The sequence below is a fragment of the Chinchilla lanigera genome, unplaced genomic scaffold (assembly GCF_000276665.1).
Source record: "Chinchilla lanigera isolate Chin_1 unplaced genomic scaffold, ChiLan1.0 scaffold00080, whole genome shotgun sequence".
NCBI lineage: Eukaryota > Metazoa > Chordata > Mammalia > Rodentia > Chinchillidae > Chinchilla > Chinchilla lanigera.
Genome location: NW_004955481.1, coordinates 7,408,089 through 7,435,694, shown reverse-complemented (window position 1 = coordinate 7,435,694; position 27,606 = coordinate 7,408,089). Strand labels below are relative to the sequence as shown.

The window sequence follows — 27,606 nt, the reverse complement described above, 5'->3', positions numbered from 1 at the left end:
GGACCCCCAGATCCATACCCCGACCCCCGCAGCCACCAGTGAGCTCATCAGTATGCCAGCAGATGATCTCAGCCCCTAGTCCTCACCTTCTGCAGAAAGACAAACAAAAACAGGCGGAAGGCGGGAAGGGGGGCTATAAATGATGCATAAAGCGAATCTCCTCGGTGGGCATGCGTGTGTCGGAGCACATTTTCCACCCACGGCCTCAGCTCCGCGCTCACAGGGGCCGGTAGTGGCAGCGGCGGCAGCAGCATCTTAATGTCAGATGGAATCGCAGGGGCTGCGTTGCCATGGCGACCAGGGGAACGGTGGCCCTAAAAGCGGCAGCCTCGGGCGAGCACCGCCTCCTTCTCACTGCTACCGCAGCCCACCCTCCTCGGTGGCGCAGATCCTCTTTGTCTCGCCGAGGCTCCCCCTCACCCTCACCCCGTCCTCTCACAGTCCCCTTTCCTTTGTCCCACCCCCTCCAGCCCCCGGGCTCTGCTCCCCAGCAGATGCATGGCATGGGGGCATGGTGAGGATGGGGACCTGACACCTCACTAGAAGATAAGTCTGTGAAGAGGCTTAAGGGTTGAAGCGCTCACTGGAACTTTTTCTCCCTCACCTGAACCTCTACCCCTTGGTGCCCATCTGGCTGGGTGGCCGTGAGCTCTGTGGCTACCCTGGAATGGAGCCCTGCACAGAGGTCCCCACCTGTCCCCTGCCTAGCCTGCTGTGTGGCGTCACCCTGCTGTAGGAAGCGGAGCTATGAGTCAAGACAAAGTCCTGTGAAAAGGTCCAAGAGAGAGTCCCTGCGGATCTCCCCCTATACTGACACACCTCCCTTTGGCCTGGTGAGAGTGAGCAGAGAGGGGGGTAACTGTTAGAGGCAAATGCTCGTCCTTCCCCAAGACAAGACTGAAATCACTCACCACATCTGGCCGTAGAGGACTCATCCACTACCGAGTTCTGTCCAGATGGGATCGCTACCTGAGACCAGAATCACCCCTTGACTGAGGGGGAGGGGGGTCATTGTGTGAGCCAAGTGTGCTGGTGCTGGCATTCACTGTGACCTGGAGATTGGGCCGCAGCAGTGATCCCAACCTGTAGCCCTTCTGTCCTCCTTTGTCCTGCAGCAACATAGCAGCTCTAATGCACTGGCTTCGGAGTCAGAGTAGCTCAGATTCTAGCTGATGCCATCTTCCGAAATACAGAACAACAGAAACCCTCAGCCAGGTGTGTGGCACATGCCTGCAATCCCAGCACTTGGGAGCCTGGGGCAGGAGGAGCATTGCAAGTTCAAGGCCAGCCTGAGCTACAAAGTGAGCTCGAGGCCAGCCTGAACTGCACAGCAAGACCCTGTCTCAAAAAGACAAAAAAAAAAAAAAAAAAGCCAGAAAGCCTGGGCACAGCGGTAGTTGTAGCAACCCTAGAGGCTGAGACAGGAGGATTGATTGAGCCCAGGAGGTCAACACCAGCCCAGGCAGCACGGTGAGAGCTTGTCTTAAGGAAGAGAGAAAGGAAGGGAGATGGAGAGAGAAAGAAGGAAAGAAAGAAAAGGTTTATTGCCACTCTGTCTGAGTATCCACCAGAAAGAATACTCCATGGTCTAATTAAAATAAAAGTTTTCCAAGACACTATGTATAACAAATAGGCTTTGATCTAACAGTATATTTTGGAAGGCCTTCTTCCATGCTCTAAAAGTCACAGCTAATACTCAAAAGGTGAAACACTGATTTACAGCCAGAAGCCTTGGGCTGGCCCTGGATGTTTCGGAGTCAGTGCCTCTCCAGGGTCTTCCTGTTTCTGTAGCATACCGAGAGCCTCTTGCTGCCTCTCTTGCCTCAGAAGCATAAGTCTGCCTTTAAGAGGTGGAAGACTGGGGTTGTAGCTTTACAAGCTCCCGCCCCCAAATGTGTTTGTGAATCTGCACACAGGGCAGTCTCTGGGCTGATACACAGTAAGTGGAACTGGTTGTTATGGAGAGGGGGTGCTGAGATCCAGAGAACAGGAGCAAGAGGAAAACTGTACTCTGTGTGTGTGTGTGTGTGTGTGTGTGTGTGTGTTATACACACCCTGGTACTTGTGAACATTATACCATGTGCATTTATTACTCACTTTTTAAATAAAACCTTTTTAACATCACAGGAAGGGCAGGTAAGACGAGGCCCCTGGGTATGTGACCTGCGCCGTTCTCCTTCTGCTCATCAGTGATGGGGGTGTAATTTAGATCTAAGGTTCCCAAAGCAGAATGTAAGCGCATGTGGGCAGAGCAAGGCCTGCCTCGTCCATTACTGGGCCTGCAAGGGCTGGCACACAGGCCTCAGTAAACGGGTGTTGAATGAAGACATGGACCAGAAGAGGGCAGTGCCAGAGTACGGGGCGGGGAGGGGAGGGGAGGAGAGGGGAGGAGAGGTAGCATCTCCCCTGGCCGCCCTTCCGAGCAGTGCTCCGCAGACCCACGCTCTTAGGAAAGCACGTCACTAAAGGTGCCCCAGGCAGTTCATGTAACTGTTCTCTCTTCTTTGTAGCTGAAACTTTTCAGAATAAAACCTTTGATTACAATCAGTTAAATCGTACACGCAGTAACCCCTCCTGCCCCATTATGCACGCTGTGGTTTCAGTTACCCCAGGTCAACTGTGGCCCAAAAATGTTAAGTGGAGAATTCCAGAAATACATATTCCACGTGTTTAAATAACTTATTACAGCATACTCTTGTAATTGTTCTATTTTAGGGTGGTGGTTCTCTTATTTGCCTACTTTTACATTAAATTTGATCATAAATATATGTAGGAAAAATGTACATATAGGATTGGTACTAATTTGAAGTTTGAGGCATCCTCTGGGGGTGCTGGGCTGTATCCCCAGCAGGTAAGGGGACTCCTGTAAAGGAAGCCTGTCATTTGCTAAGCCAGTTCCCAGGCAGTGATTGCGACATGGATCCAAGCCAGGCAGCTCTTGTCCATGGTTCCCAGGGAAGATGGCGCTGTGACAGCCAACAGCCGGACAGGCGTCGTGATACAGGGCCATGACCGAAGCGTACAGCTTGGTGACTTTTTAGGACCACTGTTTCTCCTCAGCATCTCAGGTCACCCAAATGTGTAATCAAGGTAGAGGATCTCTGCTCTTTGGAGATTTTATTTCAGGTCCCAAGCTGATGGTAATATACTTCGCACAGAACAAAGCAAAAAAAGAGATTGTTTGCTTCTGCCCACTTGATGTTGTTTCTGGATTGCTCATAGAACCTCTCTTTGCTTTAAAAGCCTCAGGGTCCCCTCCTCTGACAGCCGATTAACACAAACACGTAACTGCCTAATCAGGCCACACACCATTTTCAGACTTGCCTGGGCAGCAGTGACCTAAATATTACTCAAAGTGTCTGATGTCCAGCCCCAGAGGAACAGTGTATTTGGTTGGATTGTTTTCATGCTGATGAAGTTCAGTCAGTAATTCCGAGTCCCCATAAGGATGACTGAATCATTGGAGGCTGTGAATTAGTCCTTTAGACAGAAAGCATCGGCGTAGAGTTTGTATTGAGTTATTCACTTTCCAGTAGCATCACATATGCACCCACTCAGCCTCACTGTTGTGCCATCTCTAATTGATACGTGAGGCAAAACCCGCAGGAATGGGGAAGTGGCCACACCCAGTGATGCCAGCCAGCCGTGGAGGAAATCTTTGGAAAATGTGACTTGCCTGCTTGAAAGCCCATGAGTGTAGCGGCAGATCGTTCTGCCTGCTTTCCCAGGTAGCCCGGCAGGCAGTCAGTAAGGCCTGCGTTTGATGCCACTAGCACTGTAAACACACACAGCAGGACAATCTGCCTGAACTGGCCACCGAGGCATCAGATACAATCGGCTCTTACTAGAAGTGTGGCCGCCTTCAAGGTCACACCGAGGTTGGCGAGAAGCCACGCGGGGACGCTTCACGTTGATACGTCCTAGGAGCCCGGGAGCAGGCAAAGGAGGGTTACTCTGGGCTCTTGAATCAAGTTAGTGATCATGGAGAAGATGAAATCTCCTCACGGCAGCAAGAAAAGCACAGATGTGGCCTGGGAGAGTCCACACCCCTATTTCCAGCTAGCAAACTCCAGCCCAGATCTAAGCAACCCATTTGTGGAAACCTTACAAATGAGAGAACAGTCAGATGGATTGAGTCCCCCCGGGGCCTCGGACGTGTCCTCCAGCAGCAGTGCGGCAAGTGGCTTCTGTGATGTGGGATTCCTGAGCGAGAAGCACTGGCCCCCGCCACCGGCTCCTCTCTCATTTAGGGCCAGAAATAGATGCCTCATCCCAGGAAAAGGGAAGTCAGGCTGCATGGAATGTTTCATCTGTTGGGATATTGTTCAGCTCGGCCGACAAGATTACTGAGTTCCCAGTTCTGTAGCAGAGGCATTGAGTAAGAGGCTGAAAATTGATGCATTATGTACTCGCTTAAAATAGCAAATGCAGAATAGGAAAAGCCGAGCTGCTAGGCAGCGTGCGGAACACAGCGAGAGGGAGGCCCGCCTTCCCTCTGTTGTTACAGCACGAGAGTGTGCATTGGAGCAGGGGGTAGATTTTCCATCGAAAGCGCTCCTGGGGTGGTGGCTCCTTTCTACAGTGAAACGCGGGCACACTTTCTAGCCAGCATAGCTGAGTGTAGGTCTTTCTGTTCTCAAACAGGTAGCAGAAAGTGGCAATTTGTTTCTTTTTGTCTGGTCTTTGGGGTTGGTTTATGAGATAGTTACTTCTGTTTTAACCTCTTTGAATTCCCCTCAGTACCAGACTCCCCAGTTACTAGCTATCTAGCCAGATACTCTTCACCGTGGGTTGCAGTTGCCTGGATGGGCAGAAAGGGTTAGTAACGGTAAAGTGGCAAACGTATAAAAAGAACCCTGAGCCAGGCATGGTGGCACATGTCTGTACAGTAATCCCAGCAGGTGGATTGAGGCTGAGGCAGGAGGATTGAAAGTTCCAACCCAGCCTAGGCAGCTTAGTGATTTAGCAAGACCGTGTCTCAAAGGTGAAAAATAAATAAATAAAAAGGGACCTGGAGATGTAGCTCAATGTAAAGACCTTGGGTTTAATCCCTAGTACCAAAAAACAAATTTTTAAATATTAAAAAGCCAGGCATAGTGGTGCATACCTGTAATCCTAGCATTCACGAGGCTGAGGCAGGAGGATTGCTTTGAATTCGAGGCCAGCCCAGGCCACAAAGTGAGCTCAAGGCCAGCCTGAACTGCATAGCGAGACCCTGTCTCAAAAAGACAAAAAAAAAGTCAGTAATCATCCCACTTGGGGAGCTGGGTGAAAAGGACTAACCGCTGATTGGAGCCCTGGTCCCCCTGAGTCCAAACCTAGTGCTCTTCGCTGAGGCTCCTAAACACAGAACCCGGGAGTCCCCGTCCCATCTCGTCCTGCTGCCAGCTAGAACATGTGGCTTAGGTGTGTTATAACTAAAGGTCCCAAAGTTAGTATCTAAGAAGGCAGCACTTTTTCCAGGCTGGGCAAGTACAGGAGTCTGGGTGCGTGTGGGTAGTGACTGCTCCTAATGGTTCTGTAAACCATGATCTTCTCATAGTCATTGAACACTGGTCAGTGAGAATTGGCCACATCTTTTGGGTTTTGTTTTTTGTGTTTTTGGCAATACAGGGGATCAAACTCATTGCCTTCACACTGAGCCCTTACCCTTACCCCGTTTTATTTCTAATTTTGAGACAGAGTCTCGCTAAGTTGTCTGAGCTGGGCTCAAAACTTCTGACCCTCCTATCTCAGCCTCCCAAAGTGCTGGGATTACAGGTTGCACCACCATACCACTCTAGAAATGTCCGAGTTCTTCTAAGTCGCCACAATGTTAGATAATTTGCAAAGCAGGCATCTTTGTTCTCTTCTTCTTTATATTGTTGCTCCTAGGAATGGTATTCTCTTTTTTAAGGAGAAAGGTTTATTTAGCTCACAGGTTGTAGAGGTTTCAGTCCCCCAGCCGCAGGCTCCAAGCGTGGCAGACAGGCATCTCAGAGAAGAAACAGTCCATGGCAGGCAGAAGGCAGCAAAGCAAGCCTAGGAATAGTATTTTCTAGAAGTTCAGATGGTTTCAAGTAAAGTTCACTGGAAAGAATGGGAGCGGGATTAGAAAGAAGAAGAAGAACTTCGAATAAAAAGTTAGAAATCATAAGGAGTTTGAGATGGATGAAAATGGCAGTCAGCTGGCTAGAGGCATGGTGTTGCCGGTAGACTGCCTGACTCACCTTTTTAACCGTAAATTTTCAAATTTCAGGCCTTCTATTTGTTGTCTTTGTTTCCTTATTCCCCCCACACTGCAGACTGAACCCAGGTGTACCACCTAGCTACCTGACCATCCCTTGTTAAATTCTGAGACAGGGTCTTGCTACATTATCCAGGCTGGCCTCAGACTTCCAATCCTCCTGCCTTAGCCTCCGGAGTAACTGGGATTACAGCCGTGGGCCACTGCACCCAGCTTGCTCTTAATAAAGCACTCCACCATTACAATATTGTAAATTCTGACTTTGCAGTAGAATTTGCTTAGAATATAGGTGTAGGGGAACAGTTTCGGTATGTGGTATACTTTACTGGATCGTACGCCTTCTGTTAAGGAAGAGAGCCATGAGTTCCGTGCACTCTTGGGTCTACATAATGTACAGTGGAACCTTTTGGGTCTTCCAGGGGAGGTCAGACGCAGTGCTGTGCCAGGCAGAACTCGTTATCTCCCTCTAGCTCCTCCACACTCACATTGAAAACCTGGGGCCACGGTGGGCCCTCAGGTTGTGTACACACAGTCCAGCACCAGCACTCAGCCGAAGCGCCTCTCCACTGTCTCTGCCTCGTTACCTGCACGGCCCTGTCCTCCAGGACGTACGGCTTCCTGCCTGGGAAGGTGCACACACTGCCCCTCCACGTCCCCTGCTGCACCTCTGTGCTTTGCTGTGTTGGCTCTCACAGGGGCCCTAGAGGCCACACCCTCCGGGCACAGGGCACACAGACAAGGCGTGGGGCTTGGGGTAAGGGAGAGGAAGGCTGATCCTAGTCCTGCCAGGAATCAGCCAGTTGCAGACCTTGGGAAATGCTCTGAGGGAGACAGCGCACTCTCTCCTCTCCTAGAGGATCCTTGTGGTGTCTGTTGCTCACGAAGATAAACCTTGACTCCCGAACTCCAGCCCTAGGCTTGCCATGCACAGGCCCGCAGTGATGCCCACATTCACGCAGGACGCACTGTCTGATCTTCTGAGTCCTCCAAAGGGCAGTTGTCCCCTTTTGGTCCTTAGGATCTTGGTGATCCCTAAAGGGAACGGGGAGTCCCAGACAGAGGACAGTTAGAACTTGAAGGACGTTACTAAGCCTGGTAGTACAGGCTTGGAAAGCTGAGGCAGGAGGATCCAAAGTTCCAATCCAGCCTGGGCAGTTTAGCAACTTAGCGAGACCCTATCTCAAAAAAAGTAATAATAGGGCCGAGGATGTAGCTCAGTGGCACAAGCGCCTTGCTAGCAAGTGCAAGGTCCTGAGTTCGATTCCCAGTACCAAAAGTAATAATAACAGTAATAATAATAAATGGGCTGAGGATGTAGCTCAGTGTGAAGGGCCTGGGTTTGATCCCCAGTAACGCCTCCCCCACCCGGCAAATAAAAAGAAAACTCTAAGGACCGTATTAGTGAAACAGACACTGGCTAAGTGGTGAGTCACTGTCAGCCGTGCCACCAAGGGCTCTCAGTGCTCGCCGCCCGCTTCTGTGACTCTGTCTTGGTCCCTGCCTGCAGGGAGAACGGGGAGAGCGGTGGTGGACCAGGGCTTGCAAGCGTTCACTGGGAAGGTGTGGCCAGCTGCCTGTCAAAGCTGCAGGCCTCGTGGGAGCCGCAGGGGTCCTAGGTGGTTGCCTTTCAGACCCTGCATGAAGCTGTGGCCACGCCCGCCCCCGGCCCCCGCCTGTGAGCCCTGGAGGGGGAGGCTGGATTGTTACTCTCTGGCTTCCCAGAGCTTGTGCCTGTGGATGTTCCTTGTAGAACAGGTTTGAAGACAATGCCTGGGAACTCCTGACCTCAGAGCAAACTTCCTTTTCTTAGTTCCCAACCCTGTTCAAACATGTGGTTCTGTAGGCCCGGTGTGGTGGCACTCATCCGTAATCCCAACACTAGGGAGGCTGAGCCGGGAGGATCACTGTGAGTTCGAGGCCAGCCTAGGCTACATAGTGAGTTCAAGGCCACCCTGCACACAGTGAGACCCTGTCTCAAAAAAAAAAAAAAATGTGGTTCTATAAACCTGAATCCTCCTCCCCACTACTCAAGAGGCTGAGGCAAGGGGATTGTTGCAAGTTCAAGACCAGCCTAGGCCACAAAGTGAACTCAAGGCCAGCCTGAACTGCATAGCAAGACCCTGTCTGAAAAAGACCAAAAAAAAAAAAAAAAAAAAAAAAACACCTAAATCCAGTGGAAATAATTAGGGGAGAGGGGATGTTGAGACAGGGTCTTGCTCTGTACTCCATGCTGGCCTGGAACTTGCAATCCTCCAGCCTCAGCCTTCTGAGTGCTAGAATTGCAGGTGTGTACCACCACACCCTGTATAAATACCATGATCTTATACATGCATTCTTGTGGTACTCTTTTTAGTGTTTCTATACCCACTGTATTTGTGTGTGAGTATAAACAGGTTTAAATGGGCCGGGGATATAGCTCAGCTGCATAAGGGCCTGCCTGGCAAGCCTGAGGTCATGAGTTCAATTCCTGGTACAAAAAAAAAAAAAAAAAAAAAAAAACCTGCCTTAAATGTTTGATTCTCAGACCTTAGGGGCCAGGATGCTGTTAGTTTCTCTGTGTAGTGACCTGAACCCTATGCAAATGTAAACCTGAATGCTTTTTTTAATCTGGTAGTAGGGATTGAACCCAGGGTCTTCTCACTGAGCTAATTCTCAAACCTCTTCTTTCTCTTCCTTCCTTCCTCCCTTCCTTCCTTCCTTCCTTCCTTCCTTCCTGTCTTTCTTCCTTGCGTTTTGTGTTCTGTTTTGTTTTTTTAAGACAAGGTCCCCTAAATCCCTGAATTTCCCAGGCTCGGCCCAAACTTGTGATCCTCCTGCCTCAGCTTCCATAGTACTAGGATTATGGGGTGCACCATCACACCTGGCCTGAATGCTTCTTGATAATGGTGACCTGAGTAAGCAAATAAGAGAACGCATACTAGTGCCCGTAACAAGCCACTTGAGGATGTGCTGAGAGGAAGGTGTGGGTGCTGGTCCCATTCCATCCAGTCTGATTTAGCACCTTTATTACCGATGTGCACAGAAAATAAACAGCAACGTGCACGGATGGTGCCAACTGCGGAGGTGCTGTGCACTGAAGCGTCAGGGAGGAGAAGCAGAAATGTAAGCAGGAAACCGCGAACAGGTCCAGAACACTCAGCAAAGGGGGAGACTCTCTCAGACAGAAAGTAAAGCCCTGGAGACAGCAAGCAGAGATAAAGGAGCGGAGGGAGGAGGCGGGAGAGGAAGGGGAGGCAGGGGAGCCCCAGACCCAGCCGCTGCACCTCTGCCCAGCTGTTCGCCCCCTTGTGTTGTGGTAGAGGCTTTGTTCATTGGGTTCTTTCTCCATATTGAGGGAGCTATGGGTATGGTTTAGTTCTCTTAGTTAAAACATTCATTTGGACATTTGGGAAAGACTTCCAGAGTCTCAAGGCCAGCCTGAACTGCATAGTGAGACCCTGTCTCAAAAAAACAAAAAGAACAGTCCAAATATTTATTTTCCCTCCTTCAAAATGTTTTTATTTCCCTGAGAATTTCATTAGTAATGAGGAGGCCACATCTAATGCATAAAAGTCTGGGTCTACACAACAAGGAAAGGGTTCCGCAGCTCCCCAAGGAATCCCTGCGGAGTGAGGGTCCCTAGTGCCTCTCGCTGTGCTCTGCTCACCCTGTGTGGTCCACCCGTGCGCCCAGCGAGGCACCAGGGACACACGAGCCTCTCTCTGACTTCCCTCAAGTCCCGGCCCAGCTCACTGCCGCCTCCCCCTCGCCTCTTGACCGCCCTGCTCCGAGATGCTTGGTGCTGGCCTCGTCTCCTAGGTAGTGTCTTGTGCTGAAGTCAGCCCGGCTGCTTTCTTAGCTGTGTCATTTAAATCCATTCTCTCTTTCTTAGACACTGGTGGACTCCTGTCTGTGTCAGACTGGGTTGTAGGAGCTGCATCCAGGCGCCAGGGAAAGCACTGGGCTGGCCCCGCCCCGCCCCTCCCGCGCTCCCAGGCGCACGGTAACCAGGAAGCACCCGTCTCCTAGGCAGGACCCAGGAGCTTAAGCCGGGGGCTGAGTCCTGGGTTACTTGGGTTCAAGTTCTGCCTCTGCTATGTGACTTTGGGCAGGTCCTTACCTCTTTGGGCTCACTTCCTCCTCTGAAAAGGAAACTTACCTTATGTTGTAATAAGGATTTCAAGAATTGGTATTGGTAAAGCTCTTGTCTATTTTTTTGCTGCTTGCCTTCATCCACTGAGATGACAATAACAAAATACCGTAGACTAAGCGACAAATAGAATCCTACTTTCTTCCAGTCCCGGAGGCTGGTCGCGCCAGATGAAAGTCCAGCGCAGCTGGGCTTTGGTGGGCGCTTCTGGGCTGCAGATCGCTGCCTTCTGTCCGCATCCTTGCGCAGCTCTGCTGCAAGATCCGGCTGAGCGGACCTACCCCAGTGGTAGTGATGCATGCGCACCAGGCCCTGGCGTCCACGCCCGGCTCCACACCCAGGGCTCGGTTCCAGATACAGCCGTGTTAGGCTCAGGGCTTCAGCGTCCCGGGTTGCGGGTGTGAACATAATTCAGCCTATAGTGATATCGTTACATTATCATTTTACTCTTGTCTGTATGTTTATTGCGCTGTAGACAGAGAAGATGGGTTCTGTGTGATGCTAATTCTTAGGTTCTTATCAAACTTCCTTACCTGGTCTGTGTAGCACTGGCTGTGTGTACTTTTTTTTTTTTTTTTTTTTTTTTTGGTATCAGAAATCAAACTCAGGACCTTGTACTTGCCAGGCAGGTGCTTGTGCCGCTGAGCTATATCTCCTGCCCTGTGTGTACTTTAAAAGAACGTGTTTTCTCTGATTGTTGAATGTAGCACATACACATGCAAATACACAACATACGCACACATTTCTGTTGCCTCAATTTTGTTTTTTTGGTTTTTTTTTAGTTTGAGACAGAGTCTCAATATGCAGTTCAGGCTGGCCCTGAACTCACTATGTAGCTCAGGCTGGCCTTGAACTCATGGTGATCCTCCTGCCCCAGCCTCCTGAGTACTGGGATTACAGGCATGCACCACCACAGCTGGCTCTGTTTCCTCAATGTTTATGTTTATTAGTACATGTGTGCCATACATAATGGTTACATTGGTTGTAAGGAGCTGGTATGTGTATAAAACACATCTTTTTTATGCTCGCTTAATATTGTCTGTGAGTCATATATTTTTGAGAAGGTTGTCAACACACAGGTGTTTGTGTGCATGCATGTGTGTGTGTAGTGAACCACTCCTTGATAAAACAATTATCTGATGAGCTTTTTTTCCAGCAAAACTTTTCCAGAATTCTTTTGAATAATTTTACTTGAGTCTATCTTATTCAAGCCCTTATTTTTTAACTTTTCTGTGTCATTATGATTTAGGGTATGTCTCTTGAAGTAGCATATACTTGCATTTTTAAAATTAAATCTGACAGCCTGGTGTAGTGGCACAGGCCTATAATCCCAGCACTCGGGAGGCTGAGGCAAGAGGATTGCTGTGAGTTTGAGGCCAGCCTGGGCTACACAGGGAGTTCAAGGCCTGCCTGAATTTCACAGCAAAAGCCTGCCTCAAAAAAAAAAGAAAGAAGATAAAATTAAATCTGACAAATGCCTTGAATAGTTTATACATCTGGTGTACTGTGCTCGTTTATATGTGAGCCTGTTCGTTAATATTTAGTCCACATTGGTCTGTGTCTCCAGCTCTCCTGTTCCGTCCTGCTGCCTTTGCTCCCCTGTCCCCGTTCCTTCCATCGGACAGGCCGAGCTGTGTTTCCCCGTCCTCGCACTTTGAAAGGTGCACGTTACAGCCTCCTGTCTTGTTCCCTACTAGTCCTTTTCACATCTCTGCTTGCCTGAAGGAGGCCTGACACCCACCGGTCCCCCTCCCCTGCTCCCAGACAAGACCCTGTCAGATGTCCCCCAGGACCACCCCCATCTTTCGGGGTGCTGTTATCTTCTAGGCTTTTTTTTTTCTTTTTGGTTTTTGGGGTGTTTTTGTTTTTGTATTTGTGGGGGTTTATGGGGGAGGTTGATTTGGGTTTTTTTGCGGGGGGTTGGTTGTTGTTGTTTTGGGGGCTTTGAGGGGCTTTTGAGACCCAAATAGGTCTCATTTTGTATTTTAGGCTGGCCTTGAAGTCACTCTGTAGCCAAGGGTGGCCTCAAACTTGCAGTGATCCCCCTGCCTCAGCCTCTCCAAGTTTGGAAGTACAGGTGCACACCACCACACCCAGTGTGGTCTAGGATTACAGTTCATTAATGTCTGAATGGCTTTTACTCTTGTTTTTCATGGTGAATGCTCTCTCACTATAAATGTACAGATTGGCACTGCCGGTCTCCTGTCGTCTGTCCGACGGCGTGTCCCGCTGTGACCCTTTCCATGACAACAGGCCAACACTCGGCCCGCGTCGTCTTGTTCTGTCCTCCCCTCAGATGAAGGAGGGGCGTAGCACTGCGTTTCCGTTGTCGCCTCACGCTCGCGAGGCCACTGGTCCGGTGCCTGCAGGCGCCCTTCTGGCTTCCTGGGTTGTCCCTTTGGTGACGTAGAGTGGACTCACTTTCCAAGAGGGCAAGAGGCAGGCAAGCTGCAGGTCTCTGTTTTGTACTGAAAATGGTTTGTTTTCCTGCCTGGTGGTGCTTTGCCAGGCTGGAAGGCCCACCCCAGGTGTCCCGTTCACAGACCCACAGCCTGTGCCAGCCCAGTGGACCATGGAGCCTCCGCCCTGGGCCCCACGCTTGTGGCCCGGCCAGCACCCTGGGGCTGGGCACGGCCAGGCCTTCCCCTCACCGTGCAGCTTCATTCCCAGCCTCTCCCTGCCACCTGCAGTCGTCCTGCCTTCCGTTAACATCCACTGTGATGTTAGATGTCCTCCGTGGACGTGGACTCAGCACCTGCAGACGCTTGGAGTCAGATGTGCAGGGCCTGTGCCTCACTGGGTCCAGCAGAGCTCCTCAGACTCCAGGGACAGAGCCCATGGGCAAACAGCCTCCACTGAAGCCGGCGCCTAGAAAACCGGCGAGACTGAAAAAAGGTGGTGGGGAACGGCAGGACCCATTCGTGCCTGGGACAGAGTCTGATGACAGTGTGGAGCGTGTGCTTGAAGCAGGAGTGGGGTGGAAGGAAGGCTATGGCAGAAACCAGGGACAGGGCCTCCGTTCCCTCCAAGGCCCTAGAGAGGCTGAGGCAGGCAGAACTCCACGTGTGCCACGGAGGAACGGGAGGGAGCTGAGCTGGCTCCTGGCCCCCTGGCCTCTGTGGCAGCTGGATGATGCCTCTGGCCGTGACCTGCTCAAGAGGAGGGAAGCAGTAGTTTGAGGGAAGGGGCCGAGAGGATAGGCTTAGGGCCGGGCATATGAAGGCTCAGCTGTGTGGAGTGTTCAGCGGATTGGTCTGGAGGTGGAGGGTAAGGACAGTGCTTGGGGGGCCCTTGCGGGCGGCACCGCTGAGAGGTAGCGTCTAAAATGAAAACTGAACACACGGCGTCTTTTAAGGAATGAGGAAACAGCCAGCAAGCTCCTGCAGGAGTCTTACTCATCTTTGAGGCAATCGCTGAAGCAGTCACTTCCTCTAGGAAACCTGCCTCAGCCGAGGGAGGTCAGGGCACCCTCCTCTGCGCTCACCCAGGACGGCAGCGTCGGCCTCCCGCCTCGCGTGGAAGTGCCCTGCGCTCAGCCCCCGTCCTGCCCGCTGTGCGCTCTTTCTCTGGGGGGTGACCAGCCCTTCGCAGGTGCTCAGGGAGTGGGTGCCGAGGGGGTAGCACAGGCAGGGGAGAGGTGGGCATTGGGGCACCAGGAGGACAGAAGGGGACGGGTGTCGGGGCTGGGCGGTCCCTGGCTGTCCCTGGCACAGTGGGGTAGCGCTGATTCTGCTGCCTGGGCGCCAGAGTAGTTCGAGGCTGGGTAGAGGCAGTCCAGACGTGGCTGAGGTCCTAGCAGGACCCTGAGACTCACCCAGCCGTTTCACGGTGAGAAAAAGGAAATGGAATCTTGTAAGCTGCAAGCCCGGCGCGGCCTGAGAGCAGCAGGAAGTGCGGCCCGCAGCGCCGGGCCTCGCTTCAGAAGTGGCTGTGGCGCAAGCCCCCTCCCCGTGATAGAAGCAGGCCTGTGAAAGAGGTGCCCTCTGTGGTTTGACGTCGGAGGAACCTGGCTGGAGGAAGCGAAGCCACACCGCAGGGCTGCACCCAGCGGCTACGCAAGCCTGGCCGGGGCCTTGTCCTCAGTGTGAAGTGGAGAGTGCGTGTTCCCTCATAGGGGTACCAGCTGGAAAATGGGCTGTCTCTGTGACCCTGGGCTTATCCTGCCGCACTGGATATCCGAAGCCTCTGCGCACTCCCCGCCTGTGCTTGGCGCAAGGTGCTGCGGTTCCCCCGCCGGCCCTGAGCTCCGACGCAAGAGGACGGCCCGGGCGTTAGCGGTGCAGCGGCCCCTGCGTGGAGCAGCTTCCCACGCGCTCCCGCTAAAGGTGCGCCTGCCGGGACCAGGGTCAGCCCCGCGCCCGGGAGAAAGGGCCGTGGGCCACGGCTGAGAAGAGCAGGCGGCCAGTCCCTCCCAGCCCTCCCCGCGTGCTCGGGGGCCGGCGTGACGGCCCCTCGTCCCGGGCATCCTCCGGGCAGATTCGGCTCAGACGCTCTGAGTTGTCGCTCGTGCGAGGCCCACCGAGGCGCGGGTGGCCAAGTTGTCTCTCAGACCCATCTGTTCCTGCATCGGCCCTCAGGTCGCGCGCGCGACTGAGCAAAAGTGGGTCCCAGTGACGAGCACCAGTCGCTGGGTGAAGGCCATGTGCCTGCGAGGACGGCTGAGAACAGATGACACGTGAAAGTCTCCAAATTCCGGTTTGCTGAGCTACAGGTCGTGTAACAGAATGGGGAGGAAAAGGCAGCTGTCCCCGGGCTTGGCACACATCGGAGGGAGACGCCCTGCCTCCCTCCATAGAACTGCTTCCTTTTCTTTAAAAGCTGAGGGGCGGGCCCCGGCCCTGTGAGACTGCAGCGTGTGTGGACCGAGCAAGCGCCGCGCCGCTCCGCGCCCCGCCCCGCAGCGTCCTCCCGCTGCGCGCGCGCCCTGGGACTGCTCCTCTCCAGGAGAGCCGCGCAGACCTCTTGCTGGCCTTCACATTATTTGGGCTGGACTTGAAATAAGGAGAGAAAAACACCGTTTGAGGGCAACACCTTATGTTTCCTCTCACTCGATCCAGGTTTTTTTTTAAATCCTGATAAAATTCACACAGAATTGTCATATGTAGTACGTGCACAGTATTACACAGCCGTCACCTCAGCCTCGTCCAGAGTATTTTCCTCATTCCAGAAGGAAACTCCGTATCCTGCAACAGTCCTTCCATGCACCCTGTAGCCCTTAGCAGCCGCTGATCTGCTTTTTATCTCTGTGTGTTGCCCGTTTGGGACCCTTGGTGCAAACGGGATCGTAGAATACGCGGCCTTTTCTGCTTGGTTCTTTCACTAAGCGTAGTGTTTTCAAGGCTGCATGTATCTCGCGTCAGTGCGTTGACCCTTTTGCTGCTGACTAGTATTTCATCGAGTACCATTCCGGTGACTGCATCTGCCGCATTTTGTTGACGCGTTCACCCATGGTGGACGTTTGGCTTGCTTCTGTCTTCTGTAAATAGTTGGTGGCCAGGCATCTGTTTGGGCGCCTGTTTTGTTTCTTTGGGCGCGTGTGCAGGAGGGGCGCCGCTGGGTCGGACGGTAAGTGTGCGTGTAAGTCGCCGAGGGCGCGCCGAGCTGCGTGCGCGCTTTCTCCCTTTGCGGCCTGTCCGCGACGGTGTGCGGGTGGCGCCAGCCAGGAGCTCTGACCAAGCCCTTCCGAACAGAAGGCTTCTTCCTCCTGGCCTCCCTGTTCTGTTACACACTGAACCCCCTCTCCTGCCAGACCCCACGGCAGCCCCACGTGGGCAGGCCAGGGCCACACAGGGCTGTGCCCTGTCTCCTGAGGGTAACACAGTGTTTCTTTTCTAAGCAGCAGCCCCCCTAGGCCTGCCCATTTCACAGGCCCGCTCCGCCTTTGGAATGAGCTTCGGGGACGGGGCACACTTCAGCCCTAGAGGAGGGGGACCAGCCATGCCCACCGCCGTCCTCATTTTGAGGCTGCAGTGACGGGTTGATCAGATTTGCAGACAGTTCGCTGAGTGAGAGGGCCTTGCAGAGCAGCCACACTGAGGCCTGCACATCTCTCGGACCCAGCAAGCCCAGAGCCAGTGGCCTGCTTCGCGTGTTCCCCGGCGCCTGTCCCGGTCCTCAGGGTACTGCATGGGGCTCCGCGAGGCCACGCCCAGGCTGGAGGAGCCCGGACTCTGAGGTGGGAAAGCAGCACCTCTGCCACTGGCGCCCCGAAAAGTCGTCAGGATCGAACATGGGGTCAGCCCCTGCCCACCCCCCAGAGTGGCAGACAGGAAGCGACGGTGCCAGGCAGAAATACATGGTTTGATGAACGGTGTGCAAATGTGCAAGGAACATAAACCGCGTCCGCGGTAACAGCCCCTCTGACCCACCCCTGTCCGAGTCTCAGTACCTGACTGAGGAAGGCGTGTAGTTTCCTCTGTGAGGCAAAACAGCAGTGTACATTCCACACGGGCTGTGCTTCGCGTCTTTCTAAGCGCCGGGCGCACTGCTCACCAGACTGCAAATCCCGTGAGGGCAGGCAGCCTGCCCAGGCTTGGAGAAGACCCCAAGGTCTGGCGAGGCGCTCGTTTCTGTCTTTCTGGTGCCTAGCACCGTGCCTGACATGGACTAAGTACTGAAAGGCAGGTCACTGGCTTGATGGCTGGGTGAAATTGCCCATTGTAGTTATCTTCACTCTTAGTGGGCAAAGAATAGATTTCTTTTTTTTTTTTTTGTACTGGGAATCGAATTCAGGACCCTGCGCTTGCCAGGCAGGTGCTTGTGCTGCTAAGCTATATTCCCAGCCCTAGATTTCTTATGTACACTTGGCAGTTGTTAAAAACAGAGGTTGAGGGGCTGGGGATTTAGCTCAGTGGCACAGCGCCTGCCTGGCAGGCGGAAGGTCCTGAGTTCGATTCCCGGTACCAGAAAAAGAACAACAAAAAAAATTTTGAACAAGGTCATGAAGCCAGTAAGCCTGCGATACCAGGACAAGAATCCAGAACCCCCCAGCCCTGTGGCCCCTGGTCTTGTATGAAGACCCCAAACAAATCAGGAGAGACCGGAAATGCCACCCAGAAATGCTGAGGATGGAAAGGGGATGCAGGGTGTCCACTCAACGCCACTTGGCCTTCCTGCTGTGCCCCTGATGCGCCCTCGGCTGAGGGAAGGTGTGGGAAGCAGGAGTCAGTGTCTGCTGCCAACCTGAGCCTCACTCGGGAGGGGCCGGCCGGCTGGCGGAGAGGAGGAGGCGCGGCCGCACGTGCTGTGTCACCCGCGCAGCCCTTCTCTCTCCCGCCGCCCCAGGCTCCTGCCAGGCGCGGCTCTGCGAGAAAGAGCTGGCAGGGAGTCGCTGCTGCGGGCCGCAGGGCTGCGCGTGTGGTGTGGAAGGACAGGCCAGCTCTACCCCCGGGAGGGACGGGCAGCGGCGCCGGCACAGGAGGAGTGGGACAGGAGGGAAGGGCCAGAGCTGCCTGCATCTGCAGCCAGGAGACTCGCCGTGCGCCTTGCCCTTCTCGGAGAGCGAGCCCTCAGCAGGGGTCTCAGGAGGGACAGGGGCCAGCCCCGCCCTGCCCAGCGGCGCTGGCTTGCGAACATCCGGGGCCCTTCCTCAGCCTGCGCCGCCCTCCCCGCTGCCGCAAGTGCAGCACCTGCGTCCTGCCTCCTCCCCGCACCACCCCGCCGACGTTTTCTCCAGTCTTACTGACTGCAGAGGGGAGGCAGGGCAGCTCTGAGCCCGCGCGCAGCCTGGAGCAGGGCTGTCCGCAGCTTGTCTCCCGCTGAGCCCCCAGACGCTCTGCTCTCCAGGTGAAGTCCAGCCGCCGCTCCCTGGGGTGCTGTTCGCACCTCACCAGCTGCATCTGTGCTTGAAGGCTGAGAGCAGGTTCAGGAGCTCGGCAGCTCCACAGTGGGGGACGCAGGCCAGAGCCACCCTGCCCACACCGAGGGCCACAGGGACGCCTGGGCCGGGCTGCTGGGCCGGGCGGGCTGCTGAGAGGAGCCCCCTTCTCTCTCCCTCTCCCTCTGTTGGTTTCCCCAAGCTGACCTGGACCGTGGCCGTGTAGAGCCCATCCCTGAGACGCTGTTGCCAGGAGACCCTAGACCCACTCTGTGCAGCTCTGCGCACGGTCCACAGGAGCAGGCGGCAGGGCTCTGGCTCCCAGCAGTGAGCTGAGGGGAGGGCACCGGCCGCCACCAGGAGGAGAGAGCCAGGCGAGGCCCTGCCGGCTCGGCAGGGGGCTGCTCCCGGGAAGCCGGCCCCCAAGGCCCCGCGTCCAGCAGGCGGGACCCAAAAGCCATTCTGGGCTGAAGTGGGGCTCAGGAGCCAACCTGGTCCTGAAGGCACCCCGCCTGCAGGCGGGTCCACAGAACTGGGGCTCCGCTTGCTGTGGGCCGGCATGAGGACCACCGTGGACCCACACGGCGACATCTACCTGCAAAGCGGCCTTGAATCCCATAGGACAGAAGAGGGCCTGAGTCATTGCCTCTGATGGGCTCTGCTATTTTTACATGCAAGTCTGGTTAAAAATAACTGTCTAAGCCAAGCTTTCAGCTGCGGCTGACAAGATATTAAGTATTAGATACCTAATGCTTACAGGTGCTAACCCGCGCCCCTTCCTGTGTCCACTCTGCCTCTGCCTCATGGCTGGTGAGGAAGCCGGGAGAAGAGCCCCTCGGAGCACCTAAAATTGCTCGCCAAACTTCGGGTCTTTCTGCAGGACGTGCCCCGGGGAGCTCCCAGCTCGATGTATTCTCGGCACCCTGGCCCCACGGGGCCACCGCAGGCCGGGCCCCTCCGGGCAACACACACGGCCTGGGGCCGCCTCAGCACCCACGCACCAGCCGTATGTAGAAAGGGCCTCGCGTCCCCAGTGGCTGAGGGGACGCCTGCGCTGGCAGGGCAGACAGCGCGTGCCAGCCTCGGGCCTGGCCTGCTCCCTGCAGTGTGGACGCAACAGCTTGGCTCTCACTGCTCAGCACAAGGGGAAAGCTTGGCTCTGAGCCCAGCCTGTCTGCACCCTTTGTGCCGCCCCAAGCAACGAGGGGATTACTGGAGCTTCAGGCACACAGGGCAGAAAGTCGCCCTGACCCGGGGCTCCTGGGCCGGCAGGCCCTTCCCCCTTCCCCGCCCCTCCCAGCTCCGAGCTGAGGGGTAACACGGGACTGTGCTGGCGCAGGTGTGCGGCATTAGGTACCAGCCTATTCTGACAGATTTCTTGGCATTTAAAATAAGCAGCTGGTGCACACTTGTAATTCCAGCACTGGAGAGGCTGAGGCAGGAGGATCACTATGAGTTCAAGGCCCGCCTGGAATACATAGTGAGATCCTGTCTCGGTAAAACCAAAAAAATAAGTAAAAATAATACAATAAATGAAATATACTTAGCTGGTTCTTAAGCATAGTCCCTGTGGTATGAGGAGCCAGAGAAAGGGTTCTGTTTCTACAGCAGGGAGTGCCACGGGGCTGCCCGGGCTCCTGGCCCCACATGCCGCCAGGAAGCCCTGGCTGGGCCTCCCCACCTTCTGCAGCCACGTGACTCCCTGAGCTCCTTCCATAGAGGTCTCGAGGACACAGACCAGGGAACACCACCGGCCTGCCCCCAACACCCCCTGGGTGATGGTGATCATCAGCAAAGCTGCGTCACCATCCCAGCCCCCAGGGTGGGACCACCTTCACCTCAGACCCGCTTCTAGCGGCTACACTCCGGAACAGACAGGGCCGGCAGCCGGGGTGTTGCGGACATCCCTGTCCCCAGGAGTGGGGGTGGGGGAGGCTCCCTGTCACAATCATGATCATGAGAGTCACGGGTCAGAAGCCTGCCTTTGGGACACCTAAGGCCCACGTGACTCAGTCCCTCACCTGAGCCGTGGACGTGGTGCCTGAGACGCAAGCACATCCGCCTCCCGGGTCCCGCAGGAGCCTGGCAAATGGCAGAGCCCCGGGTACCGCCAGGGACGCACCCTGCTCTAAATCTGCCCGCTGACTGCCTGCCTGATCTCTCTTATCGCTTCTTGCAGTGAGAAGCGTCACCTTCAAGTGAACGTCACCAACCCCGTGCAGTGCAGCCTCCATGGGAAGAAGTGCACCGTCTCCGTGGAGACGCGGCTCAACCAGCCGGAGCCTGACTTCACCAAGAACCGCTCGGGCTTCATCCTCAGTGTGCCGGGCAACTGACCCTCGGAGTGAGATGGGCCGGGACGGGGGGCTGGACCCGGGACGAAGCTGCCGTGGGGCTCAGCCTCCCTCAGCATCGTAGGTTCCAGCCTAATTGCTGCAGCCCTGCTAGTGCCGCTCGATATCAGCTTGCAAGCTCCCCGCCAGGCGGGCCCCTCCGCTGCGTCCCTGCGGCCGCTGCCCTCGAGGTGGTCCTGCTGCCTTTCTGCCTTGGTCTCCATCTTCTGCTGTCTCAGCTTTCCGCGGTCCCTGCTCAGTAAACCAAAGGCCCTGGAGCCCCGCCCCAGACCCCTGGGCCAGCAGCCAGCCCACATCTCGCCTCAGAGGCCCCTGGGTGACCCTTTAGCCTGCAGCGGCCCGAGACAAGGACCGGCCGCTGACCCCAGGAGAGGAACAGGGCAGGGAGCCCAGGATGCAGTTTCCCCAGCCAAAGACACGCTCCCCCGAGGACGGGGAGGTCTCGGGGGCGAAGGCCTGCTCTCGTCCGGAAGCGATCACCCTCAGGGCCTGGCCCGGAGCTCCCCGCAGACCCCCAGCCCCCAGCAGCCAGCCAAAGCCGCCAGGTGAGCAGGTCCACCTGTAGCACCAGCCCCTCGGCCACGCCCAGCTGGGCAGCCTCTTTCCCGGAGCCCCCTGCCTCTGGCAGACTCCCCTGGCCACCAGGGCCGGGCCCAGGCCTTCCGGCCGCCTCTGCCAAGAAGCAGTGTGCGGAGGGGCGGCCGGCCACCGTCTCGGCCGCAGCCCCAGCTGCAGTCGCCTCACGCTCGTTTCTGCAGCGCTCTGGTTGCCAGTCAGATAATGTGCACCCTTCCTAAGAAAACGCGGGGGAGCGCTGGCGACTGCCACCTCCCTGCCGCAGGGCCCCCTGGGTCTCCCAGTCACTGGGAGAGCGAGGGCCGGCCGCAAACCGCGTGGGGTCCTGGCACTGCAGGCCAGGCCAGGGCGCCCGGCGCCCGCAGGCCCCTCCGGGGAGAGCTGCCGTCTTGTGCCCCGCACCGAGTGCCTGCGCTTCAGAGGCCCCGAGACCTCCGGCCTCCGCTGCGGAGCGGGTGCTGCGGCCTGCGGGCAGCCAGGCCGTGGGCGGGGAGCCCTGGGAGGAGAGCCTGGGAGCAGGCACCCGATGTTCTAAGCGGGTGCGAGGAGCCCACACCTCAGGAGGAGCTGGCGGGGGCACAAAAGGGACAGACTGAAGTTTTCTCCGCTTTCTGCCACGAACGCTGCCTCGCGCCCGCTCCTTCCGCCCCGACCCAGCGGAACCCCCGGGGCTCGCCCGGGGCGGATGTGGTCACGGCTGCGCACGGTGGTCCCAGCAGCCTGGTCTCATGCCCTCCCCTCCCCGGGCTTGGTACTATGTGCAATCTGCAACGCAGAGTCCCACTGGCGCCCTGCCCCTGGGACCCCTCTCACCCTCAGGCCTGGCCAGCTGCCCGCACGGGGAGAGGCGCCCAGTGTTGCCAATCGCCGCTAGCGCTAGCGGAGCCGTCTAACTGGAACCGCGCCTGTCCCTTCCGCCCCGCTCCCCGGACGCGCTTCGCACTAGGCACACGCAGATACATGCTTTAAGCCCCCGACAGACCATGCCAAATGAGCTGCCTGTCAGCCTAGCGAGGAACGAAGACCGTGGACTCCTCTGCCCCCCCTGGGGTTCAGCCCGTGGCCGGCCCCACAGCGGTGCCAGGGCCTGTCGCCAGGGCCAGAGGGCTGTGGCTGTCCGCAAGCACTTCTTCATGGCACACTCGAAGCGGCCACCGCGCGTGGCAGGGGAGAGGACGGCGAGGTTAGGGTGTGCTTGGTCCTGAGAATGCTTCGGGGTGCAGAGGGGACGGGCAGTGATTGTAAGCAATGAAGCGGTTTCTCTTGTTTTAATTAAATGTAGTTTTATGGTTTGGTGCATATATTCCTATTTTCCATTAAATTAACTTTATTTCTAAAGCATATTTTGATTTACCATCCAGAGCAATAAAGCATTAAATCTTATTTTTAAAGGTGTTCTGCTTATCTGTCATTGAAAATTATAATTGTGAAGTTTTAAAAGTCTGCTGTTGGGGCCGGGGATGTAGCAGTTGGGCAGCGCCCGCCTGGCAGGTGTGAGGGCCTGAGTTCGATTCCTGGTACCCAAAAATAATAAAAACAGTCAGCTGTCCATCCCAGAGGATACACAGGTGAATTAAGTACAAATAATGTAAAATGGACAATAATTTTCCTGAGGCCTTTGAACAAAAATAGCAAGAACACTGTGGGAAAGAGACAGAGAAGGCAGTGGAGTTACCCGCAAACACTTCTGCCATTTTGTTGTTCTTGGGTTTTTGGTTTTTGTTTCTGTTTTTGTTTTGGTACCGGGACTTGAACTCAGGACCTCACACTTGCCAGGCAGGCACTGTGCCGCTGAGCTACATCCCCGGCCCACTTCTGCCGTTCTGAAGCCTGCGCCCCACAGTGCGGAAGCCCACTGCTGGGCCTCAGAGGACAGGACACGATCGCACGTCTGTGGGAGGATGGGCTTGGGCCCCTGGCAGCAGGGAGAGGTCAGCACAGCCTCTGCAAGGTGGCCGATTGGGATGAGGAAGTGGAAGCAGAGGACAGACAGAGAAAGCGTGAGTCAGTTCTCAGGTAGGCAAGAGCTGCAGGCAAATAGCAGGCGGCCCAGCAGGGCTCTCGGGGTGACCCAGCTTCCCAGGCACTGGCTGCTGGCAGCAAACACGTGCGCTGGTGGCTCCTGTGGCTGAGACCACGGAGCTGCCGTGAGAAAGCCGGCAGCCCCACGCCAGGTGACAGCCTGACCCCTGGGACCAGGCCTGGGGAGGGCCGGTCCCCACCGCCCTCTCCCTTAGCCTGAGGCTGGTCTGCACGTGGGCCTCTGGGGCTAACGGGACTGGCCCCCCTTGCCACAAGTGCGAGCTGGGGTGGCTGCTCAGCTGGGAGCCCCGGGCGTTCTCTCGGAAACCTGCACAGAGCCGAGCGGGCAGGATTGGGCCACGTGGTCACCATCCACGCCTGCGGGCCCGGAGTCTCTGCCCAGTGAGTGCTGAGTGGGGCCAGCTGTTACGGAAGCAACAGCCTTAGTCGCGAGCCCTGGGCCTAAGGCCAAGGCCCACTTGGCCAAGCCACGTGTGAGCCTGACCCTCTCGGGCTCAAGGTGCCAGTCATCTACCTCCACAGGGAAGCCTCTGAGGAATGCCTGCCCCTGCCACCAAAGCAAAGCCGACTCAACCTGTGCTGCTTCCTTAATCACCTTAGTGTGTTCGGCTCTTTCCCCCAGCTCCGCCCCTCCCGCCCCAGAACGCAAATCCAATTTCGTTCTGAGTGCATGAATCACGTATTACCATTGCCCCCATCCTGCTCACCAGTGATGGGTCCATCAAAAGAGGCCCGTGTAATGGATGGTCAGTGCATTTTATTGAATCAGCACAGTACAAAAATAAATAAAAATAAGGGAAGGGGAATTAAATTACAGCCAAACTGAGCTTCGTGACTTTGTCAGATTATAAACCACACATACTCAGAAACACGCTATACATACATACAAAATAAGACAGATATAAATTAATATTAACAATACCCACAGTTTGGTCAAAGAATAGCTACAGAAGAAATTGCACTAAAAAAACCAACATACATCACAAGTGTGTAATTAGCAGTTTCAAATATACAGCTATGAATAACCCCAGGAAAAAAAATGGCACATTTTCTTTTCATTGCAGATTTAACAACTGTTGGAACAAAACTAAATTCTAATAACTGCCTGGAAAGAATATATCAACCCTTCAGGTTTACAAGAAAAAGAGAAAAATCAAATCCTGAACTATTATTCCTGTGGCTTGTTCTGTGCATGGGTATAATTTTCACAGCCATCTGTTCTAAGATTATTTTTCTTAAGACACAAAATGCTCCTGGTTTGCATGCACAATATCACTGTAAAAGCAACAATTAAAGAATAAAGGGTTTTTTTTTTGTAGGTTAGTTTTTTTCTTTTTTTGTTGTTCTAAAAGTAGTCTTCATAGCAGCATGTCAAATGGGTTCATTGCTTGCACACTCAGTCTGCACACTCAAGTATATCAGCTGTTCCTTTACACAATACTGACGACCAGTGCAAGGGGAGAGGCTTCACACTGATGGAACTAGATTGCTTCCTTAGTCCTTCACCAATCCTGAAATGTGCACCTCCTCCAAAACGTAAAAAAATAATCATAATAAATACAGAGAAAGCGAAGGAAACAGACACGAAACTGGAATCCTGTGGCTGGCACGGTTCCAGGCAGGCTCCGCCAGCTGAACGGACCAGACCACAAGCATGCGCCCGCCCTGCAGTCGCGGCACTCGGAGGGCCGCTTCCACGCCGAGGGACCCCACGGCCGCCCCCTTCAGCGCGCACGTGGCAGCAGGGTCGGAAGACGGGCTGCGTGGAAACCGGCGGAGGGGGCTGCGGTGAAGTCTGTGCCAGCAGCCGCAGGTGCCTTCGAGCTCCGTATCCGGTTATCTGTCGGTCCCGGGAACGGCTCTGCCCGGGCCTTGAGAGCGGCTGGGGAGAGGCTCTCCGGCCCCAGCGGCCCCTCCCCGTCCCCGGGAACACCTCGGCTAAAAAGCTCTGCTCTGGGTCTCTGCAGTGAGGACCTCAATTTCACAGCTTTCTCTTTTGTATGTGAATTTCAGTAGTGCTTGTGCAGAAGTCAGCCGCCACCTAGAACCTACTCCTTTGAAAAGTGACCTCTGCCTCCCAGACCCTAGCCCCCATTCCAGCGCCCCCCGGGCACTGGGACTAGAAGAGAGAGAGAATCCTCTGTAGCATCTTCACATCGCTCTTTGTTCCCCAAAGCCGGAGTGGGGCCATGCAGGAAGACTCGTTCCCTTCTGTTGGACCTCTCCCAAGCCCCAAGCCAGCAGTCTGAGAGAATCAGAAAGAAAATCAGTAAAATATACATCATGTGTTTTTACAGCCACTAAAATAAGGTGGACACCGAAACCAGCAGCTGCCAGGGCTCTGCTGTAGGCTCACCAAGCTTCCAAAGCAATCAGGAGTCGAGCTCCTGTCTTTGTCTCCAAGATCCAGCTGTCTCACTGCGCCCTGCAAGCAAGGCTTCCTCTCCAGAAGAAACTGAACTGTTTGGAAACAGTGTTAAATGAATCCTACGAAACAAGGGGTAGCAGTGGGATTCGCCATTACATCAGCCCTAGAGCTGATCTCCCCTTGCCCCCAGCTCAGTAGGACAAATGCCACGTGCACCAGCAAGAGGCCTTAGCACTCGTGGGCACCAGCTTGATCTCAGGCATGGACCCTGCTGCTAAGGGGCATCTGCCACTGTCCCGGCTCTCAATGCTAAGCTGCATTATTCAAATGAAAAGAAATCACCCGGGAAAGGAGCTGTCCCCAGCTTCACCCCATTCTTTCAGCTGGGACCCAAAAGGAGAGATCCTAATGAAACCAACCAGCCAGTACTAACACGGGAGCTGGGAGCAGTGGTCAAGAGGCAGGGGGTGAGCTCTCTTTCTCGTTAGGAAAGCCCTCCCTAAAGCAAAACGAAACAAAACAAAAACACAGCAAACCAGGGCCGTGCATGGTCAAATGACCGCCTCAGTCTCGGCAGGAGACCCACTTGGCCCCTCCTTGATTGAAGATGTCCCAGGCAGTAGGGCTCTTGCCTCATAACCCGCTCCGAGCCTTAGGGTGGCCGGCTCTAGGAGCCCCAAGGAGAAGGAACCACCCACACCGGTTGCCAGAAACCCCGATTCCTCCCTGCGCCCGCCGGCCAGCGGCCCCTCACCAGCTCCCAGCGGGGGCGGTGGGGCGCCCGGCCCCGGGTCAGCAAGGGCGCAGGCGGCAGGAGCCTCCGGGAGAGTGCGAGTCAGCGCGGGGCGGCTCCGAGCACATCTTCTGGGTCTGTACAACCTTCGAGGTTCAAAGGTCCCCAGAGTTCTTGCAGGGCGGAAAAGAACCCCAAGGAGAGCGCGTGGGAAAGGGAGAGGCCCTTGGTGGCTTTGCTAGACACATACACAAAACTCTGATTTGATAATAAATTTTTAAAAATGAATTGAATCCTTGAGCCATGATGCGACTCCGAGGCTCACCGATCGAGCCCGAGCAGCAGCCGCTTCTTGTCCTCCTGGCCGCTCTCGTTCTTCAGGTCGGAGAACACCTGTGTGAAGTAGTGCGGGTCTGCGTTGATCTGCAGCATCTTGGAGCTCATGAGGTTGATGACAGAGAGGCAACGGTCCCAAAAGGCCTCCTTGCAGCTCTCCACCAGGAAGGGCTTGAGCGGGTAGGAGATCTCGTTGCCCATGTAGGAGTAGGAGAGGTACAGGCAGGTCAGCAGGACGGCCTGAAGCTCGTGGTCCGAGCCCACCTCGGAGGAGATAACATCCCTGCAGAGCATGTAGAGGAAGACCACGTTGGCCGGCGTGATGAAGCCCTGGTCCTGCCAGCCCTGCAGAAGCAGCGAGCGGTCCACGCTGCGCAGCCAGAGCACGGGGTCCGTGGGGGACAGGTGCTTCAGGCGGTAGCACCGGCGGCAGAGGAACTCGCCCAGGCAGCGCAGCAGCTCGCTGGTGGACGCCTGGACGATGACCCGCTTGGGCGTCCCCGCGGAGGTGACGGCAGGGTGCGGGGCCTTCTTGACCGAGGAGGAGACCCCGGTCTGGGAGCCCGAGAGCTGGCTGGCCGGGGGCGCAGGCGGCTGGGCCGGTGGGGGCTGGGCGAAGGTGGACAGGTTGGCGCACGACAGCGACTTCTTCAGGTTCTCATTGTTGAGGTGCGTGATGTTGTTCTGGTAGCTGCTGTTGGGCTGCACCTTCTTGGAGTTCTTCTTCTTGGCCGACACCGCCACGATCCTCTTCCAGGGCAGCACGGAGATGATGGAGTGCCGCTTCAGGTTCTTGTCCTTGGCGTTCTTGCTGTTCTGCACGGCCGTGTAGTGGCCCACCGTGGCCGCGCCATCCTCAAACAGCGTGGCCTTCCGGTAGCTGGGGGACAGGGACAGCACCGTGCCCATGGTGCCGCTGCGCGCCCGGCGGGGGCCCGCGCCCCTGCGCGCCCAGCCTGCCGGCCGGAGGGGGAAGGCGGCTCGCCGAGCCTGCGGCGGCCCCGGGAGGAGGAGGGGCGCTCCCG

General features: G+C 55.6%; 2 protein-coding genes across 2 annotated transcripts in view; one reads left to right on the top strand and one right to left on the bottom strand.

Annotated features, from left to right (window-relative positions):
• The window catches only part of Myo1d (myosin ID), a gene marked incomplete at its 5' end in the record, with an annotated part of 338,988 nt that extends 316,504 nt beyond the window's left edge, over positions 1-22,484 (top strand). The window contains 1 exon segment of the mRNA XM_005402828.2: positions 20,351-22,484. Coding sequence (XP_005402885.1) covers positions 20,351-20,507 — 157 coding nt within the window. The 3' untranslated portion in view covers positions 20,508-22,484.
• A 1,397-nt stretch (positions 22,485-23,881) lies between these two features.
• On the bottom strand, positions 23,882-27,606 carry Cdk5r1 (cyclin-dependent kinase 5, regulatory subunit 1 (p35); the record flags this gene model as incomplete). The annotated part of the gene is given in 1 exon segment (XM_005402827.2): positions 23,882-27,606. A coding segment is annotated over 1 exon segment (924 nt). The 3' UTR covers positions 23,882-26,566.